The sequence below is a fragment of the Marmota monax genome, unplaced genomic scaffold (assembly GCF_021218885.2).
Source record: "Marmota monax isolate L192 unplaced genomic scaffold, Marmota_monax_Labrador192_F-V1.1 WCK01_AAM20220418_F8-fsc00173, whole genome shotgun sequence".
NCBI lineage: Eukaryota > Metazoa > Chordata > Mammalia > Rodentia > Sciuridae > Marmota > Marmota monax.
The window spans coordinates 3,003,745-3,024,448 of NW_026694620.1; the positions used below are offsets into that span (position 1 = coordinate 3,003,745).

At 33.0% G+C, this 20,704-nt stretch overlaps 1 protein-coding gene across 7 annotated transcripts in view; it reads right to left on the reverse strand.

Annotated features, from left to right (window-relative positions):
• Positions 1–20,704, reverse strand: part of Cep112 (centrosomal protein 112) — a 472,978-nt gene that overhangs the window by 446,281 nt on the left and 5,993 nt on the right. For all 7 annotated transcript variants that reach the window (XM_046422633.2, XM_058572199.1, XM_058572198.1 and 4 more), the window contains exons 3-5: positions 18,640–18,753; positions 15,209–15,399; positions 12,886–13,058 (exon numbers count right to left, since the gene is read on the reverse strand). In XM_046422633.2, the coding sequence (XP_046278589.1) occupies positions 12,886–13,058; positions 15,209–15,399; positions 18,640–18,745 (470 nt within the window). In that variant the 5' untranslated portion in view covers positions 18,746–18,753. The remainder of the gene's footprint in view (positions 1–12,885; positions 13,059–15,208; positions 15,400–18,639; positions 18,754–20,704) is intronic.

Consider the following 20,704-nt stretch of genomic DNA (forward strand, 5'->3'; position numbering starts at 1 on the left):
GGTAGAGCACTCACCCAACACGTGAGGCAGTTGGTTTGATCCTCAGTACCATATAAAAATAAGTTAATAAAATAAAGGTATTGTATCCATCTACAACTAAAAATTATTTTTTAAAAAAATGGTACCCAGAACAGCAGTGGAGAAAGAATCAATTGGATATCCACTGGAGGGTTATGGGGACAGAGGAGATGAACCCAGCCATGATCCCTACCTCACTTCATACAGAAAAATCAATTCCAGATATACCATATACCTAATAGAAAAGTAAAATAAGTTTTCTAGAAAAAAAACATAGGAGATCACCTCCATGATCTTGGGATAAGCAAGCCAAAAAATCCCAAACACCCATAAAAAACACACACAACAGATAGCACAAAAACTATATTATAATTAATAATGTTCAACAGATGGTTTGGATGTTTATCACCTCCAAAACCCATGTTGAAATTTAATTGCCATGGTAACAGTATTAAGCAGGACCTTCAGCAGGTAATTAGTCCTGATCCACATGAACGGATGGATTAATGTTGCAGTAATAGGAATGGATTCATTATAAATTGGCAAATTCATCCTCTGCCTCTCTTTCTTGCTGTCTTCTCTCACTCTCATTCTCACTCTCTCTCATCCTCTTACCTTGCAACATGGAATGAAGCAGCAAGAAGACCCTTGCAAGATGTCAGAAGCCTAAAATTAGACTTCCCAGCCTCCAGAATTGTGAACCATAAATTCTGTTCATTACATACTATGTTGTCTCAGATATTCTATCACACTAGCATAAAATGGAGTAAGACTCCAATTGAAAGTGAAAACACAAGATACAGATTGGGATAAAAGTATTTGCAATACATATATTCAACAAAGAATTGGTACTCAGAACAGATAAAAGCAAATCAACAGAGACATCATTTTTATACATAGAAAATAATGGTCAAGGACTTAAATACGAACTCCACAAAATCAGAGATTCAAATAGTCAAATAGGAACAAAAATAGATGCTGAAAATCATTAGTCACAAAAGAAAATGTAAATTAAAAGCACACACCCATCCTGCCGGAATTGCTAATATTAAAGGACACTAACAACACAACTGTTGGCAAGACTGGGGAGCCAGGAACTTTCAAATCCTGCTAGTGGAAATGTAAATTAGCCTAGTCACCTTGGAAAACTCTTTGGCAGTGTCTACTGTAATTATACTTATAAGTCAACTTCAAAAAAAAAAAAAAAAGGTGGGCATATATGCACTAAAAGGCATGTAAAAGAATGTTCACAGTAGAATTATTTGTAATAGACAAAAACTGGAAACAATCCAAAAATCCAACAACAGTAGAATGAATGTATATAAAATGTGATGTATTCACATAGTAATAAAAATTTATTTTTAAATACAACAACATGGAGCAATCTCATGAGCTAATGTTGAACAAAAGAGGCTAGAAACAAAAGTGAACACACTTTATGAATCAAAAACAGTTAATGATAATCTATGCTGACATCATGCAGAACAGTGGTTACCTCTGGGGTGGATGATAAATGACTGGAAGGGAGCAAGACAGGATTCTGAAGAGCTGATTAAATTCCTCATTTGATCTAGAGGGGATGTCTGGATTTTAGGGATGTTTTTATTCTTTAAAACTCATCAAGCCTCACACTTTGATGTTTCTTGCTGTACATATATTATTATACATTATTCTTTGTGTGTCCTGCTATATATATGCTATACTTTGATTTTCAAGGTTTACGAGACAAAGAATGCACTACAGCTACCTTTATTAACATGGATGAATCTGAAAAATATGGTGAGTGAAAGAAGCAAATCTCAAAATAACATACACAATGTTGAAAAGGCAGCAGGAGGAGGAAGAAAGAAGAGGAAAGAAGCTAAGAAATGATAAACACCATTGTATAAGAATGGTTTCTGCTTAGAAGGAGGGAAGAAGAGGCAATGGGGAAGGAGCACCCAGGGTCATGTGGAGTATTTTAATGTGATGTTCCCTGGCTGGTTGGAAAGTTCAGGGACTTTTATATTATCATTGTTCTTTAAACTTTTAGTACATGTGCATTTTATGCATTTGTTAAATTTGTTATGTTTCATAGTCGTAAAAAAAAATTAAAGTGATATAACCCTGAATTAGATTAGAAAACTAAGTACTAACTTTTGATTTTATGTCTTTTCATTTATCTGAGCAATGGGTAATGTTGTTAAATATCATCTTCAAAATAGTATTCTTTGGGTATAATTGCTAAATATTTTTGTGAAAGACAAAAATAAATAGCAACAACTTTAATATCAGTAAAGTATCAATACTAAAAATAAAAAAGTAACTTTCATGTTCTACAACATATTTATCTTAATTTTTTCCTTAAGAGAACTTTATTTGAAATAAAAAAATAAATTTAAAAAATGAGATGCTCAGCAAAACTAAAAAATGACCTGATACCTATAAACATCTTGAGACTTTATATTTCTTATTACCTACTTGAAAATACACATTTGATTTAAAATTTTAAAATAAAAATAATGCTTAATAGTCATACCTTGAATCAATATTTATCAATATATCTCTGCTTATAACACTTAGTATATCACTGTCATCTTTTTTTATTAATAAAAGAACAATCAAAACTGCTTAGTATTACCTGACAGAACAAAATTTACTTGTGAAATAAAAAGATGCTATTAAAAAGCTTTAGTCATCTTTTTAAAAAAAGAAAAAGAAAAATGTGGCTATAGTTGTCAAAAATCTGACTTAGGGGGAAAAAAAATATACCTAAAAGAAAAGATGCAGAGTCATTATGTTCATAAATATTCCGTCTCAATTACAAAATTGCTGCCACTTGGCCTTGCTTTGGTAAATACCTAAAATGGTATTTAACTAGCACACTAATGTTGATAATTAATGAGTAGCAAAGTGGTTTCATTAGTGTGTGAATGTTATATATTATTAAGTGCCCTACCAAGCAGTTTTACTTCTTGTTTATGTAGCAGTCTTCTATTCTGAGCTCAAAATTAAATGTCTTTCAAAAGGTACATCAATGGGGTCTAGGGCTGTAGCTCAGTGGTAGAGCACTCGTCTCACATATGTGAGGCCCTGGGTTTGAACCTCAGCAACACATAAATAAAATGATAAAGGCATTGTGTCTACCTACAACTAAAAAAATATTTTTTAAAAAAAGTATATCAAAGGGCTACAGTTGTAGCTCAGTGGTTGAGCACTTGCCTAGGATGTGTGAGGCACTGGGTTCGTTCCTCAGTACCACATGAAAATAAATAAATAAAATAAAGGTATTGTGTCCATTTACAACTTAAAAATATTTTTTAAAGTATATCAAATACAACAAATTAATCAGGTTTATTTCATGCTAAGTGTTCTACCCAAACTGATGAAAAAGATAAACAGTATCTTTTCTATTAGGGAGGAAGCCTCAGAAACCCAACACTAATAAACAGAATAGCAATTAAACATTGCTCATGGATGATCATCATCAAAAAGGGGATGCCATGAACTGCACATAAGCATATAAGAGGCCTCGCCACAGCAGAGACAGTTTATATGCACTAATACTTAACTCCTAGCCCCATCACCACCACATTTTCTCACCTCGAAGGAGAAGAGGCCTGCAGTACTCCATCTAGTAGGTCAGGTTTTACAATGGCCCATGAGAACACTGAGATCTAGAACTGCACTAGTGGCCCAATATAGTGATCACTAACCACATGTGACTATTTAAATCAATTAGAACAAAAAATTTTGTTCCTTGGTCATGTCGACCACATTTCAAGTGCTCAACAGTCACACCTGACTAGTGGCTACTGTATTGGAAAACACAGCTACAGAACATGACCATTATCACAGCAAGTTCTTTTAGTGCTGCTATAAAATATGTCTTTGCCCAAACATCAGGGAAATTTTTTAATGAAATGAATGTATTTTGGTGAATAATATTCAAGGATGTTTTACTATGTGCAATCCTAACTAGGTTGACAGACATGAAGATGCACCAAGAAAGGAAGATACTGATTGGCTCCCTGACAAATATAGCCAACAATTTCAGGAGCAGGAACTATTTGTAGTGTCTAATTTACATATAAAAATAGAGTTCAGCGAATTTAAAAGATTCTGTTTTTATTACTACATAAACTGAAAAATCAACATCTTTTAAATAAAATTTTTTTTCATGTAGATCAACATTCAACCCACAAGTAGGTTTTCATTATACTTTATCACCATCTGCTGGCTATGCTATTACACTGCACAGCAAATTAAATATTAACTATCTTGGGAGACCTTTTTAAAGGACATACAGAATACCAGCTTTTTGCTACAATGCATTCCTGGAAAACCACAGTTTAAAAGAGAGTCATTGTAAAGCAAATCACATTTTCCAAAATTATACGAGTATGACTAGAGTCTTCATTCCAAAACAAAAACCAGCATCAAATAACCTATAGAAAGATCTCATCAAAGCAAAGATGCAAAGACTACTGGAGTCCTCTACCATCATTTAAAATAGGATAATTATTCTCTAAGTCATTTCTTATAGGCATAAAATAATGCATTATTTAGATGATATAATAAAAGCTAAAAGATCAAATTTATATAAAATTAGCCTAAATCTGATATGCTAAAAAATAACATAAATAATGATAATTTTGTTTGCACATTCTTAAAATTTTTAAGTAATCTGGATGACACTCATTATAAAATGGTATCTAAAGAAATTTAGATGAATGTCTTCTTTAAGGACCAGTAAACTTCTCTAAAATTAGCAGAAGCAATGTGTTTTTTCACAGGCAAAGCAGTGTTTAAAGGCCAATGTTGATTTAATATTACTTTTCTTCACTCTCTGACTCCTAACTTTTAATCAAAGTTTCAAGTAAAAATGAAGTTATTAAATGATTTTTCTTCATCTTTCCCTATCCCAGAACCTAACTATACTTTGGAGATAAACTATCAGATCACATCATATTTTGTTGAAAATTCATAAAAATAATGACAAGCCACTAAAAAAGAAGCTTCAAAATATGTCTCACATAATTGCATGGTAAGAATACACTCTATTACCTTTGTGTTCTGTCTTTGGGATACAGCATGAAAATAATAAAGACATGACATGAAAAAAGTCTAAATATTACTAAGACAGCTTCTAATGTAGGCTGCAGAAAAAATATAAAAAAGTAGGATGTCAAATTTTTAATCAGTTTTTTCCTCTATGGACTTTTTATCCCTATAATACTTCAAGGAAGAATGAAGCTCTGCATTGCTTTTTTTTTTTTTAATGTGGGACAGTCACTTTTTCTAGGAAGATTAATTTGAGGTAATATCCTAGGTAAAGGGGAATATATGAATTGACCAACAAGTTAGAATTTGTTCACAGTTAATTTAATTTTAAAACTACATCATTACCTATACTAGTTTCAAAAGAGTATGACCTAAGAGTATAGGAAACAAGACGAGAGGGGTATCAATTTGGTTAAAATTCACCATTTTGTAAGACTAAGCAATAATGTTAAAAATCTTTTTCCTGATTAAAGGTCTTTGTATGGTGTTATCACTAAATAGTATCTGAATTGCAGTCTAAACTCTCTTAAAACCTTCAGTTATCAATAAAAATAAATCATCTATATCTGACCTTACTAATGGAAAAAATCTCTGTAAAATCATATCTTAAAGATTTGTGGAAATGCAATAGAGTATAAGAAAACTAAATACAAAAACTTCGCTTTATGCCAACTATCAACTACATGTTAAATATAATAGCTTATTATTTTTTTAAAAATGAGGCCAGCCACCCTGTATTATTTGTATCCTGAAAAAAAAATATTTGTTATGTTATTTAAATAAACATTCCTATAAATCCTTTTCTGAAATACTATTACCACTCTTCTGAGAGTGAGCAGTATTACAATGAAAATCTTTCTGCACAGGTATCAATTTATTTTTCTTGGAGAATACAAAATGATTCTCAATACATGAAAATACTTAATAACCAATAGATTTTAAGATTATACTCTCAGGATTACACAATTAGGGAATGAAAAGAATGATCAAGGGGCTGGGGTTGTGGCTCAGCGGTAGAGCACTTGCCTACCATGTGCGAGGCCCTGGGTTCGATTCTCAACACCACATAAAAATAACTAGATAAAATAAAGGCATTGTGTTGAAAAAAAAAAAAAGAATGATCAAACAATCTGACTGGCAAGCCCAGAGTGGACTATTATAATAGCAATCACCATGACAGTGATGGTGGTGGTAGCAGCAGCTAACCTCTAGGGGGTCCTGTGCCAAATGCTCCACGTGTATTATTTTACTTTGTCCTTAAAACTCTGCTTTACAAATGATGAAACTGGGGTTTAGAGAAATTAAGTAACTTGCCTGAGGACAGATAATTGCCAAGTGTCAGAAGTAGAATCTGAACAAAGGCAAAGTACCTCATTTCAAAACTCAACCTAGAAATATCCCAGAACAAAGGCACAGCCTAGGATTGCTGAGGAAGCACAAGTAGAGGGAAAATTAGATAAGAATGAAATTTCCATATTTTTTACATAAAGTACTTATGCCTACATAGCATACTAGAAAGAAAATCATAAACCTGCATTGTAATGCCAGATCTACTACTGGTAAAATGACTTGATCTTCCTGAAGGTGTTACCTCCTCAATAAATACAAAAGGGCAATGATGCCAACCTCCAAGAATTGTGAAGAGAATTAAATCAGATAATTTAGAAAGAGTTTTAGAATAGTGCCTAAATATAGTAAGAACTCCATTAACAGTACAACTCACCTCACTTGGTTTCTGCTTTAACAAATAGAAACCAGTGGAATCCACACACATTTAGAATATTTACTGATAAAAAATTTTTCATTCTTATGTTTAAATATATATTATGTAATTAACTATATTAATTTGCATCACTAATATTGACAATATGTATAACTGAAAATTTTAATAAGATGGTATTTTTTAGTAAGCAATGTAACAATATTTATTAAAAAAAAACTAGTTGTGATTACTAAAAATAACATGCACACATATACAAAAAGAATATTTTTATGCACACTCCAGACTAGTCTCACTCACTAAAGATAACCATCTTTAACAGTTTCATGTGTGACACCCAGAAATATTCCATGCACACGTGTATCCATACAGCTTCGTTAAAACACACACACGTAAATGGAAGTTTACTATGTTTTATGTATTTCTTTTTAACGCTATATATCTTCCAAGCCTCACCATAGTAGCCTGTACAGATTTTTCTTCCATGCACAAGGATGTTGGATTGCCTAACAATCCCACCAACACAGCAATTCCTCTTCTAGAAATTCACAACAACCCAAAACACATGCAGGTGTGTAAAAATCAATCTTGATATCATAATTGATATCGTAACTGAAATTATGGTTCAAACTAACAGCCAAAGTTGTTTACATCCATACCATCCTTATCTTTTTATGGACATGTGGAAATCATATATTTTAAACCCCTGAACCACAAACCCCAACATCTGTGTTTCACTTCCTATCCAACGGAGGACATCTCCACAACTAAAGTAACATAAAAGGCTCTCACTCGTGCTCTCCCCTTGCTTCTGTCACCTAACCAATCCTGTTGCTTCCCCACATAGGCCTGCATGGCATGGTGTGCCCTTTACTCTTGCTAATGGAGTAATAAACTCTTTTTTCAAAGGCAGTCGGACATCTGTCATCTTACCATATCTGATTAAAATAAATACCAGGTCCATTTTAATACAAGGTGCATAATGATAAATGTACTAGGATGTTAACTAAAGCATTCTTTATAATAAATAAAGAACTAAAAGCAGTAGAGACAGGTTAGAGTATATCCACAGTTCTGCAAGTAAAAAAACTCCACAGATTACATGACAAAGATTTAAGATATAGTTAAGTCAAAAAATAGCAAGTCACAGAACAGAATATATAGTATAAGTCAATTCATAATTTTTAATTACACAGGTGTGGGTGTTAACTGTCTAGTGTAGAATAATGTGAACCAAACTGTTGATGGTGATTGCCTCTCATGAGGAAAGAAGGAAAAAAACACAAAAAAGCTTTGGCTTTTTACTTTACATATTTCTACCCTGAAGTTTTTATAACAAGCATGCTTTGTATACAGATTGCAAAACCTAAAATGAAGATAAATACTGTATTGGTCATCTACTGTTGCATAACAAATTACTACAAACTTAGCAGCTTTAAACAACACACACATATTTTCTTATTTCTGTGGATCATGAGTCCAGACACAGCTGAGCTAGGTCCTCTGCTTAGGATTACATATGGCTGCAATCACGTTTGGACCAGAGCTTCGTTCTCAGCTGGGGGCTCAACTAAGGAAAGATCCACTTCCCTGTTTGCAGGGTTGTCAGCAGCATTCATTTCCTCATGGATATATGATTCATGGCAGCTGCTGCTTCAAAGTCAGCAAAGAGAATGACTCTAGATCAAGTCAGCTAGCAAGATGGAGTTTTATATATTATACTGTAATCACAGGAGTGACATCCCATCATCATTTCCATAGTCTATTGGCTAGAAGCAAGTCGCAGGTCCTCCCTATGCTTGAGGGGAGAGAATTACATAAGAGACACCAGGAGAAGGACCATGGGGCCAACTTAAAGTCTGTCTACCACAAAGACAAGGTCTTTACTGGATTTCAGTGCTAAGCATCTGAAGAATAACCAGAAAGGTAATACGCATTGACATAGCCCATGACTGCAGAAATAAGTGAAATTAGCCAAACTCTATAGGGTAAGATCTAAGTTTATAATCTCTTTATAGATATTTTATAAATCATGCTCCAAAGCCAAATATAACTGAAGTATTTCTTTGTCAAGAAAAGAGCCAGGTATTTGACATAAAAATGCAATAACAGAATTATAAGAAAAAAGCAATGACATTTGGACAAGTGGTTCTTCTAAAAGACTATCAATATATAATAAATGAGAAAAAAGAAAGCAAAGAAGACAATCAGGGGCTGGGGCTATAGCTCAGTGGCAGAGCACTTGCCTCACATGGGTGAGGCACTGGCTTCAATCCTCACCACAACATAAAAATAAGAACAAATAAAAAATAAAGTCATGCTGACCATCTACAACTACAAAAAAATTTTTTTAAAGAAGAAGACAACAATAGGGACAGGACTAGCTATGTGTTGAAGCTTTTTGGTATGAAATATCAAGTATACTAGTATATGCTGTGTATTTGGTGGGGAAAAAAAGAAAGCGTGATAAGACAGATAGAAAATAACCTCATCATACTTTTAAAGTGTGTGGAACAAGGCCACTACCATATCCTACAGAATGGATAAAGGTAAAGGAAAGATGCCATCTCTACTGAATAGGGAGCCCTAACAAAAAAGCTTCAAAAGGACTCTGCATCTTTAATACTATAAAAAGGCTAGGGCACAAACAGCATAATCTAAAATGCCATTAGAAATACTTCACATACAAAAAGGTCTAAGTAAAGCAGGATTTTATAAAGTGATCAAAAAAGAAACACTAAGGGGGAAAAATCTTTTAAGATTAAAGAGGTTTTTCAAAGGACAAGTTGAAGTGGTTGTAAAATTTATGAGGCAGCATTAAACTTCAGTTCTAAGTAACAATAAATTATTCACTATAAAAACATACATGTGTCAAATATTATAAGCCTCTTAAACTTTTTAAAATAATTTCTTACAGAACTGATTAGATGTATTAGGTCAACATTAGCAGATACTAACTTTTTCATTAGCACAGTATGACCACTCAGAGTAAAAGAACAACTTTAAAAAAAAAATGTACAGACAGAAGCATCAATAAACTATTCACCACCACATCTGATCTGATATTACACATTATGTATTTGGCCTTAAAATCAATTTTGCCGGCTAGCTAAAATAAATGTTAGTTTTATTTTTTAAATGACTTCAAGTATGTAGAACTACAAATATCTCTCAAACAATATGCATATGAATTAAAGTTTTAAATCAAATTGAAATTTTAAAATAAATCAAATTATAATTATTAAATTAAAAGAAACGTAAGATATTCTGAGAAGTTTTGTTTTGGCAGTCCTAAATGACCATTAGCCCTAGTGATAGCCTGACATTTGACCAAAGTGATAGTTCAGAGTATCCCTGCCAGCTCCTTTGCTGCATACTACATTCCTCACAGTGTGAGAGACATCTCTGTTGCATGTATCTGCACTTCCTTCAATGTTGTCTAAAATTTATTCTTCCCCCAACATTTTCTAAGTTAAATGAAAAATCCTTTTTGGACAAAATTCCATAATATACCTGTCTTAAAGGGTCTTTTTACAGATTAAATATGTGGCAGTGCCCAACACAATCCATTCATCCATGCATGCATACACCCACCAAATATAAATACTTATGGAATTCCTAATATGTTCCCACCCAGTGCTGGGAGCTGAAAATGTAGTGCAAATAGAAAAAACAGCATTCCTATCTCAAGAAATTACAATCTAGCACAAAGAATAGATATTAAACCTTTGTTCATGTGATGAGTGCAAGAGGAAGCACAGAGTGCTACAGGAGTAAGTAATGGGATCACCTAAGCTACCCAGGTAGCTGGGATATCACATAGGGTTCTTTTGAAGTTATAACATCTGAAGAATGGATAGCACTAACCAGAATCATAAGACTATCTGCTTTTCCCATTAATTATTCTTTATATATTTGAAAATGCCTCAGACTCAAGTAATTCTTTTGCATTAAAATTACATTTAATTATAGGTGACCAACAAAGAAAACTATTTGTTAAAAATGTGAGGATTTTACTCTGGTTTCATTTTCCAGAAAAGTCACTGAGTAATAATTAAAGAATATTCTCAGTGTATTTTCTTGAACTTTATCCTATGTTCCAAGGAAGGAAAAAGTCCATTCACCTGGACTCCTGGAAATCTCAAGTCTGTCCTATTCTGAACCTTCTCTTATATACACTTCAATCTCTGCAAATTTTTCCATGACTACACATAACCATCACACTGAATTTATCCACATACTTATCTCTCTCCTCCATTTATCTAAATCAAATGTCAGCAGAACTTAAACAGGTAACAAATGAGGGATTAAGATGCCAACAGTATCCTCATACTGTTCTCTTCTACAAGACAAGTCTCTTTCCTTGTTGAATTATACAATCCTTCTTCTTTCTTCTTTGCACTTTTGATAGAATACAAAAATAGAAAAATAACACTTTGTGTTCCTTTTAAATCTACTTTAAGAAAAAAATGCAAGCTCACTAATGAATGCAATTAACATCAAACTCAGTGTCTGGAACTAAGAGGAAAGAGTGAAGATATATCACATCCAGGGATTAAGCAAGTATTACTTATCTAATCTAGGGGACACATGGCTATCTTCTGGAAAGATTACCAGGTTTCTAGTTTTTAAGAGGAACCACAAAATTGAGTTTTGATATGAAATTTCCCAATTGTTAATTTTGACAACTCACTCAAAAATCTTTAAAGACACTATGTAAGGCAAACAAATTTACCAACATAATTCATTCAGTTCAGAAAGATTATCAATTTCAACCTCTGGTCTAAGCTCAAAGACATAGTTACTACCCTTAATTCACCTTTATACTATAAAACTCCATGTTCATCACACCTAGAAAGGAATCTAGGATTTAGGTGAACTTTAGGCAAATATTTTAGCAAACAATGGATGGATTCTGCAACCAAATTAAGAATAGTATTTTTCTTGATACAGAGACCACAATCTCTTTACATGCCCGCTTACCTACCTATCGGCTAACAAAAATTATACCTCTTCTAATTTTATTTACCTATGGATTTTAAATAAGTATTTAATACTACCTCCTTTAAATTGTCCTATTCATTTCCTCTTATTCTTCCTAACATGTCCTTAATTACATCACCTCTTCAACACTGCCTCTCCATTTTAATTTGTTTCCCCTTTCTAACAAAGTAATTTCATGGACTGGATTGCTTGCTCTGTGTTCATCTGTTCTTTTCCACTATGTCATCTTAGGTCTGAAAAATACACAGCGAGACCACATCAACTATGGAGAAGTTGCAAATTTCTAATTACATTTCTGTATCTGATTAAGGAATAAGCCAAAAATATTATAGTGGGAAAAGAAAGATTACATTGATAACAGAAACAAAGTCCTATAATTAAAATTACCAAGACAGTGCTGAGTATGAAGTAGGGTACTGGTCAACAGATGCTATTCAATATTCTAACATTTTAGAGAACATTGCCAATAGGAAAAATAAAAATAGGATAAAAGTCCAAATTTAAATCTATTCTTCTTAACAGCAAAAAATTATACTGTAGCAGTAATGGCAGTAAATCTTGAAGCTAGCTGAAGTATTATTAGAAGTTAGTCTTATTTAAACTAAAAATCCTATTTAAGATTAAAACTCTAGTTAATGGGGTTTATGTTTACATTTTTATTTCATTAAATAAAAATAAATACTGTTCAATGAGGGAAAAGGAGATTCAAGCAAAAGTTCCAAGATGGATATGTAAGGTGTCATTTTGTTGAAATCATTGATAATGTTCTTAACTAACTCTTGTCATGAAGGAAAAAAACAAACACAGTTATGTTATTTAAAGATTCTCAGGCAACACTTTCCAAGCAATGAAAATACATGCAGTTAATAGATATCCATAAAAGCTGCGAAAAATATAAAATAATCTTAGACATACAGTAAATGGAAAAACAAACCTGTTATTTTGCCTATACACTATCCACGCACAGTACTCAACTTTAGCAGAAATATAAAGCAAAACAATTTATTAAAAAGAAAAAGAGGAAAAATTCAATATATGAATCAGTTTCAAGGACAGGTTGAAAGATGAAAAACATTCGGAATCCCATTTTCTTAACGTACCTGTGTGCACCAGTTGGTGACAGCACCAAAGTGCTATCTTCGCCAGAAGAAAGTTTCCATGATTCACTTAATTTGTGTTCACTTGTCCCCAGCTCACCCATTACCCAGTGGGGTAAGCTCTCTGGGCTTGAACTTTTTGCTTGTGCTGCATTTGGCTCATCAAAATAGATGGACTGATTTTTAAAAATTAGAGAAGTTATTCTTTCAAAATGTACTATAAAGAAACAATTTCCATCAAGTTTCAAGTTCAATAACAGTCTTTCAAATACTCAAAATTCTTTACATATAAATACCTAAAAAGTATCACAATGCACAACAAATTACAAAATATTTAAATAAAATGGATAACATCTTCACATTTCAGTTATGTTGTGCTATATAAAAAATCTGAGGGAATGAGCCTGTAGCTCAGGGGCAGAGTGCGTGCCTAGCATGTGTAAGACACTGGGTCCCATCCTCAGTACGGCATAAAAATAAATAAAATAAAATAAAGACATGTTGTTCACCTATAAATACAAAAAAAAATAATAATTATATAACAAAAGTGATATTGACTTTATGAAGAGTTAAATGGAAAGATATTTTTAAATCCTGTGATACCCTATTTCTTTCTGTGATCATTAACTATTTTGTGTACACATTCACATACTCCGTGAACAGAAAAACCACAATCAATAACAAACCAGAAATTAAAATTAGGAATCCCTTGATGAGGTGTGAGCAAATGAGTGAGAGACCTGGGAGTTAGTTCTGGCCATATTACTAACTAATTGGTCCCTAGGCCTTCTCATTATTTTATTTGTAAAATAAAGCTCTCCCTTATGACTCTATGAAATTGAATGTGAATGGGAAAATAGGACACCATGCACACTCACGTCTTAACATCTGAATGTACTTCATAGAATGTTCTACTCTAGTTGTTGAGAATGCATTAGCCCATTTGTTTCTCTTCAAATTAACCAGGCTGCATGACAAATTTCTAAAGAAAACTTCACTGCCCAGACACCTCTACAACAATTCTTCCAATCCTATACAGAAAATCTTCAAGGGGCTCTATATAGGGAAAAGTGACCCACGACTCTCTATCCCAAATCAGAAATGCATAACAAGTTCTTTTTAAATGGAATACAGAAGTTTCCCTCTTAACCACAGTTTCACTTTCCATGGTTTTAGTTACAGTCAACTATAGCCCAAAAATATTAAATGGAAAACTCTGGAAATCAACAATTAAATTTTAAATTGTGTTTGAGTACTATGATGAAACCTCACACCATCCATCCCACTATGTCCCTCCAGGCATATTCACACTGCATACACTAGTCATTTAGTAGCTGTCTTAGTTGTCAGAGTAGTATAAGGAATTAGGTATTACCCACTGTTTCAGTCATCCATTGGAGGGACAGTTCTTGGAACATCTCCCTCACAGATAAGGGGACACGACTACTGTCGTCATGCTAATATCTGATCAAATAACAAGTCAAGCAACTACGATCCCAAATACTATAGATCTTAACTTAAGCAAAATGCATGGCTCTACTTGAACATACAATGGATAAAACTATTATCCATTATATGTTCTTTTGACATTCCTCGACCAAAAACAAGAATTATCCTTGTAACTAAATTTTAGCATGCCTTGTAACTAAATTTTGCCTTATATGAACTAATAAAATACATAAAAGTCTTATACTACATAAGAATTTTACAGTTCATTAAAAAAAATACATGGATATCCTGACAACAACTATCAATTACCTAATACTCCTGCAAGACTTCTCAAGTATTCAAATCCCGCACAAACTAAGGTATATTTCATGTTTATTAGGAACCAGACAGTGACAATTCATCAAGCAAGCATTGGAACAAAACTGTTTATAAAAATAAAATTAAATGAAGTATAGAAAATCACTTCTAAACTCCAGCATTACAGTAGAAGGGAATTTATAGAAGTCATCCAATACAACCTCTTATAAATTTTAAAATAATATTTATGAAAGAGTTTAATAAGCTAGAATCTACTGAAATACATAAAATGTCACCACGACAATCCAATGAAAATCAGTTGGCAGTTAAAGTTCAATATTAAAAATTCATTCATTTTTTTAGCAATATTGTAGAATACAATTGAATTAATCAACAAGGTTATTCCCATTATAGGTAAATTCCTGTTTTCTACTGAAAGTAGAAAAAACTGAATTAAAGAGGAAAAAAATACTTTTAATTAATGTGTTACTAGGACACATAACCTAGTATTCCCAAAGGGATGAAAACTTACACACTTTTGAAGAAATGAAACTAATACACTCTGGTCAATAATACCTACCATGTATGAAGGTAATGTTTTTAGTGTCCCTGGTTCAGGGCGGTGTGTAAAAGGGCCTTCAAGCACTCCTCGCTTAAGCATATGCAATAACAATTTTGCATACAGGTTCCGATTCTTCCTGCCAATTATTCCTGCACCTGTTCCTGAAGGTTCACACAACTTTCTAATCCAAAGAGCACACCTCTGCCGTTCTATAAATACAAAAGAACTATAAGAAATTTGATTTTTCAGAAGATACAACATTTAATTACAAAGACCATAATGTACCTGCTTTAGTCTAGAACAAGAAATGGAAAAAAATTTTTATAAAGATTCAAATAGTAAATAACTAGGTTTAGGAGGCCATGTGGCATAACTACTCGACTAAGCTACTGCACCAACAAAGCAGTCACAGGCTATACATTAAAAAAAAAAAAAAAAATGATTCCAATAAAACTTCACCAAAAAAGGTGAACTAGAGTTGCCTCACAAGCCATAAACTCCAAATTTACAATTTAACTTTAATCAGTAGTTGGACAAAAAAAATACAAAGAAAAATTTTCACAAAAATAAAATCTCTGGATGACTACTGAATAAATTTTTTAGTTAAAATTTGCAACTCTAAAATGACTTTAGACATACTGAAGAGTCTAGAATTCTAACTGGACAAACACAGAAAGAGATAAAAATGCAACCTCTGACATATCGAGCATTTTATACTTACTCTAAAATTAAATCAAAATGTTTTATTTGCTGAAGTCAATGATTTCCAGGGATTTGTAGCTGATTTACTTAGACTTTTAACATCACTAAAAATAAGTGAGTGCTATTTATATGTAATTTTGTAAAATAATTATGCTTTTAAAACTCTACCTAGCTGGGCATGGTGGCATATGCCTGTAATCCCAGCAGCTCAGGAGGCTGAAGCACAAGGATTGAGAGTTCAAAGCCAGCTTCAGCAAAAGCAAGGTGCTAAGCAACTCAAGTGAGACACTGTCTCCAAATAAAATACAAAATAGGACTGGCAATGTGGCTCAGTGGTTGAGGGCCCCTGAGTTCAATCCCCAGTACCGAAAAGAAAAGAAAAGAAAAATCTACCTAAAAATATAGCACAGTTTAGTTCACATGTGATAAATGATCCACTGACTATACATACTATCTTGCCATGATATCAGATTGTTTTAAGTCTCAGAAAAACTACTCTGATATTAACATTTATCTGTTTACTGTAATTTGAGGACTATATATTTAACACAAATAATAAAGTCTGCTCTAATTTCTGAGTTTATAAAGGTCATATTCATTTATTGTTTTACCTATAAAAAAATCACTAAAGTTATCACTTTACAAATCTCCCTACAGAAATGAAAGCTATGGGGGCTGGGGTTGTGGCTCTGTGGTAGAGCACTTGCCTAGCACATGTGAGGCAATGGTTTGATCCTCAGCACCACATAAAAATAAACTAAAAAAAAAAAAAAAGGTATTGTGTCCATCTGCAACTAAAAAAAATAAAATAAAATAATAGACTTTAGCTACAAGAAAAAGTAAGCTATTATGAATTTCTAGTTCTTGACTGAGATGAGTTCCCACATACTTATTATACATTAATTAAATAGCCAAGCACAGTCCCAGCAGCTCCGGAGTCTGAGAGAAGAGGATTCCAAGTTCAAAGCCATCCTCAGCAAGTTAGTGAAGCCCTAAGCAAATCAGTGAGACCCTGTCTAAAAATAAAAAGTGAAAAGAGATAGAAACGAGGCTCAATGGTTAAGTGTCTCTGGGTTCAATCCCTAGTACCAAATAATCAATTAATTAATTAAGGAGAACAATGAATGTTCCAATACTGACAATGTGTCATAAACCAAAGATTATAAGTAATCAATTCTATGTATCTGGAATCCTTCTGTTTTATTTTTTGGCCAGGGATTGAACCCAAGGGCACTTAACCACTGAGCCACATTCCCAGCCCTTTTTTATTTTTTTTAGTTTGAGACAGGGTCTCATTAAGTTTTTAAGGCTGGCCTTGAACTTTTGATCCTCCTAATTCAGCCTCCCAAGTCACTGGGGCTATAGGAACACGCCCTGCTTTAATTCATTTTTAAAAGAAGATAAGAGGGTGGTTTGACTTGAAACATATTTGTAGTGAGAAATTTTGCTACAAATTTTTCCTAATTAGCAAATCAAAAACAAAAAGACCAAAAGGAGGGGCTGGGGTTGTGGCTCAGTGGTAGAGTAGCTGCCTAGCATTTGTGAGGCATTGGGTTCGATTCTCAGCACCACATATTAATTAATTAATTAATTAAAGGTCCATCAACAACAACAACCAGAAAAAAATAACAAAGAAAGAAAGAAAAAGTTAAGGTCCAGCAAGGCAAGAAAGGAGATACAGTAAGAAGATTCAAGGGAAAGTTGTGCCAAGCTGCCCTGGACTAGGAAAGGCTGCAGGCTTTGGAAGTGAGTAGGCACAGAGTGCACAATTCATGTCACACTCCCTTCTCCCATTGCAGCCCCTGAAATAAATATCTAATACTGAATAATTTCCTCACTTTAAATATAGAGTTCACTCAGACACCTCAGGAAACAGGGAACTTGGAAAGAGTAAAGGCCATAGTTTCTTGGTCCCACTCTAAACCATCTACTCAACAGCTACCAAATCAGGTTCACCTTCACATCCAACCTTGTACCTACTACAACGGAAAGAATCTCCTAAGTCCCCCAAATTCACTCCAATTGCTCTCTGATGCCTTAAATCATCAGAAAATTCTCTAACTTGAGAAAAAGGCCCTCATTCCAAAATAAAAAATAACAGATTGGGAAATGAAGACAAAATAGAAACAAAAACTCATTCACACCTGATTTTATTCAAACAGTCATAATCATAAAAGACCAATGGATTCTCTTCTGCTCTGATAGACAAAAGGATCAGAGAATAAGTGAATAATAGGTTCCTAAAATAGAAGGCACTTTCACAGAAGGAGGTAAACACAGTTGTGACTAACTTTAGAGATCAGTGTTCATGACATGTAAAAAGTGGTACCACAATAAGATCTTTTCACAGCTTAAAGAACACAGTCACTAAATTTTTATTTACCCATGAATAGCTCAAAGTAAACAACGTACGTCAATGACAAAAATTATTACTAAAATATTTCAGCTATCCATTTTGACACCTCACTGGTTTAATTAAATATAAAGAAAAAAATTAATCTTAAAAATCTAGTTTCACTAGGTGCAGTGAGGTATGCCTATAATCCAGCGGTTCTGGAGGCTGAAGCAGGAAGATTACGAGTTCAAAGCCAGCCTCAGCAACTTAGCCAGGTGCTAAGCAACTTATGAGACCCTGTTTCTAAATAAAACATAAAAAAGGGCTGGGAGTACGGCTTAGTGATTAAGTGCCCCTGGTTTGATTCCCTGGTACCAAAAAAAAAAAAATCTAGTTTTCAAACACATCTTACCTGACCTATGGAGTAATTTTAGAACAAAGGGCTTCATATCTACCACAAAGTGATCAAATTCTGCATCCAGCTTCTCCCATTTTTCTTCTTCACTTTCCATTTCCATAGTCCAATCTGTAAAAGATTTAAAAATAAGGATCTGTAAGCCAAAAACTATAAAACTCTAAAGAAGATAAAAGAAAACTTATCAATTAAATAACAATTCTCCCCAAAATTACCTCCAGATTTAATGCAATTCAAATCAAAATCCAGCAGCATTCTTTGTAGATACAGACAAGCAGATTCTAAAATTTATATGTAAATATAAAGAAACTAGAGAAAACAAAACAATTCTGAAAAAAAAAAAAAGTTGGAGGATTCATACTACCTGATTTTTCAGACGGACTATAAATCTACAGTAGTCAAGACAATGTAGTATTGGTGAAAGAACAAACACATAGATCAAGGAAACAGACCAGAGGGTCTCCAAAATGGACTAACACAAACATGAAGAACTGATTTTCAACAAAGGAGAAATCACAGTTTTTATAACAAATAATGCTGTAACAACTGGATATCCATATGCAAATAAAAATTACACCTCAAACCTAAACCTATATTATATAGAAAAATTAACTCCAAACAAATTGTGCGTCTAAGTATAAAATATAAATCTATACAACTCTTAGAAGAAAATAGGAAAAACAAATCCTCATGACTTTGGTCATGAAGAATTAGGAAATAAACCACAGAAAATATCTGCAAACTTTACATCTCACAAAGAACTCATATCAAGAATATGTAGGGGGCTGGGACTGTGGCTCAGTGGTAGAGCACATGCCTCAAACATGTGAGAAACTATGTTCAATCCTCAGCACCACAAAAAAATATATAAACAAAATAAAGATTGTGCCCATGTATAACTAAAAACAATTTTTTAAAAAAAGAGGGGCTGAGGTTGTGGCTCAACGGTAGAATGTTCGCCTACCACATGCGCAGCCCTGGGTTTGATCCTCAGCACCACATATAAATAAGTAAATAAAATAAAGGTATTGTGTCCAACTACAACTAAAAAATAAATAAATTTTTTTAAAAAAAGAATATATACAGTTGGGGAGCTGGAGTTGTGGCTCAGTGGTAGAGCACTTACCTAGCTCGTTTGAGGCACTGGGATCAATCCTCAGCATCACATAAAAATAAATAAATTAAATAAATAAATAAAAGTATTGTGTCCATCTACAACTAAAAAAATTTTTTTAAATGTAAGATCTATAAGTATATAAGGTGTATCAATATATAAAATATATATAAATATAAATATATAGTATATTTTTAAATATAAAGAATGTTTTTTAAAAAAGAATATATAGGGGCTGGGGTTATGGCTCAGTGGTAAAGCACTTGCCTAGCATGTTGAGGCACTGGGTTTGATTCTCAGCACTGCATATAAATAAATGAATAAAATAAAGGTCCATCAACATCTAAAAAAAATTTTTTTAAAAAAAGAATATATAGGGTTGGGAATATAGCTCAGTGGTGAAGACTTGCTTAACATATACAAGGCTCATTCCCATCACTGAAAAAATACACACATACATATGTACACATTTCTATACACACTTTTATACTCGTTTATATGTATTTATATATATAAACATATACATACACACACTTATACACATTTATATACATTCACACATATAGAAAAGAAATCTCAAATTTTAACCCAATAAAAATAATCTACAAAAAAAATTAATGCCTGGTCAGCAAATAACTGTATGTTTCAAAATAGCTACTAGAGATGATTTTGAATGTTTCCAACACACACAAAAAAATGATAAATATCTGAGGCAATAAATATGTCAATTACCCTGACTTGATCATTATATATCATTTGCATGTTTTGAAATATCACATCATATCCCATAAATATGTACAATTACTATATGTCAAATAAAAATAACCATATTTTTTATAAATCAATCTCTAGGAGCTGGGGGTGTAGCTCAGTGGGAGAGCACTTGCCTAGCATGAGCAAAGCCCTTGGTTCAATTCCCAGCAAAAGTAAAACTAAATCAATCCCTTT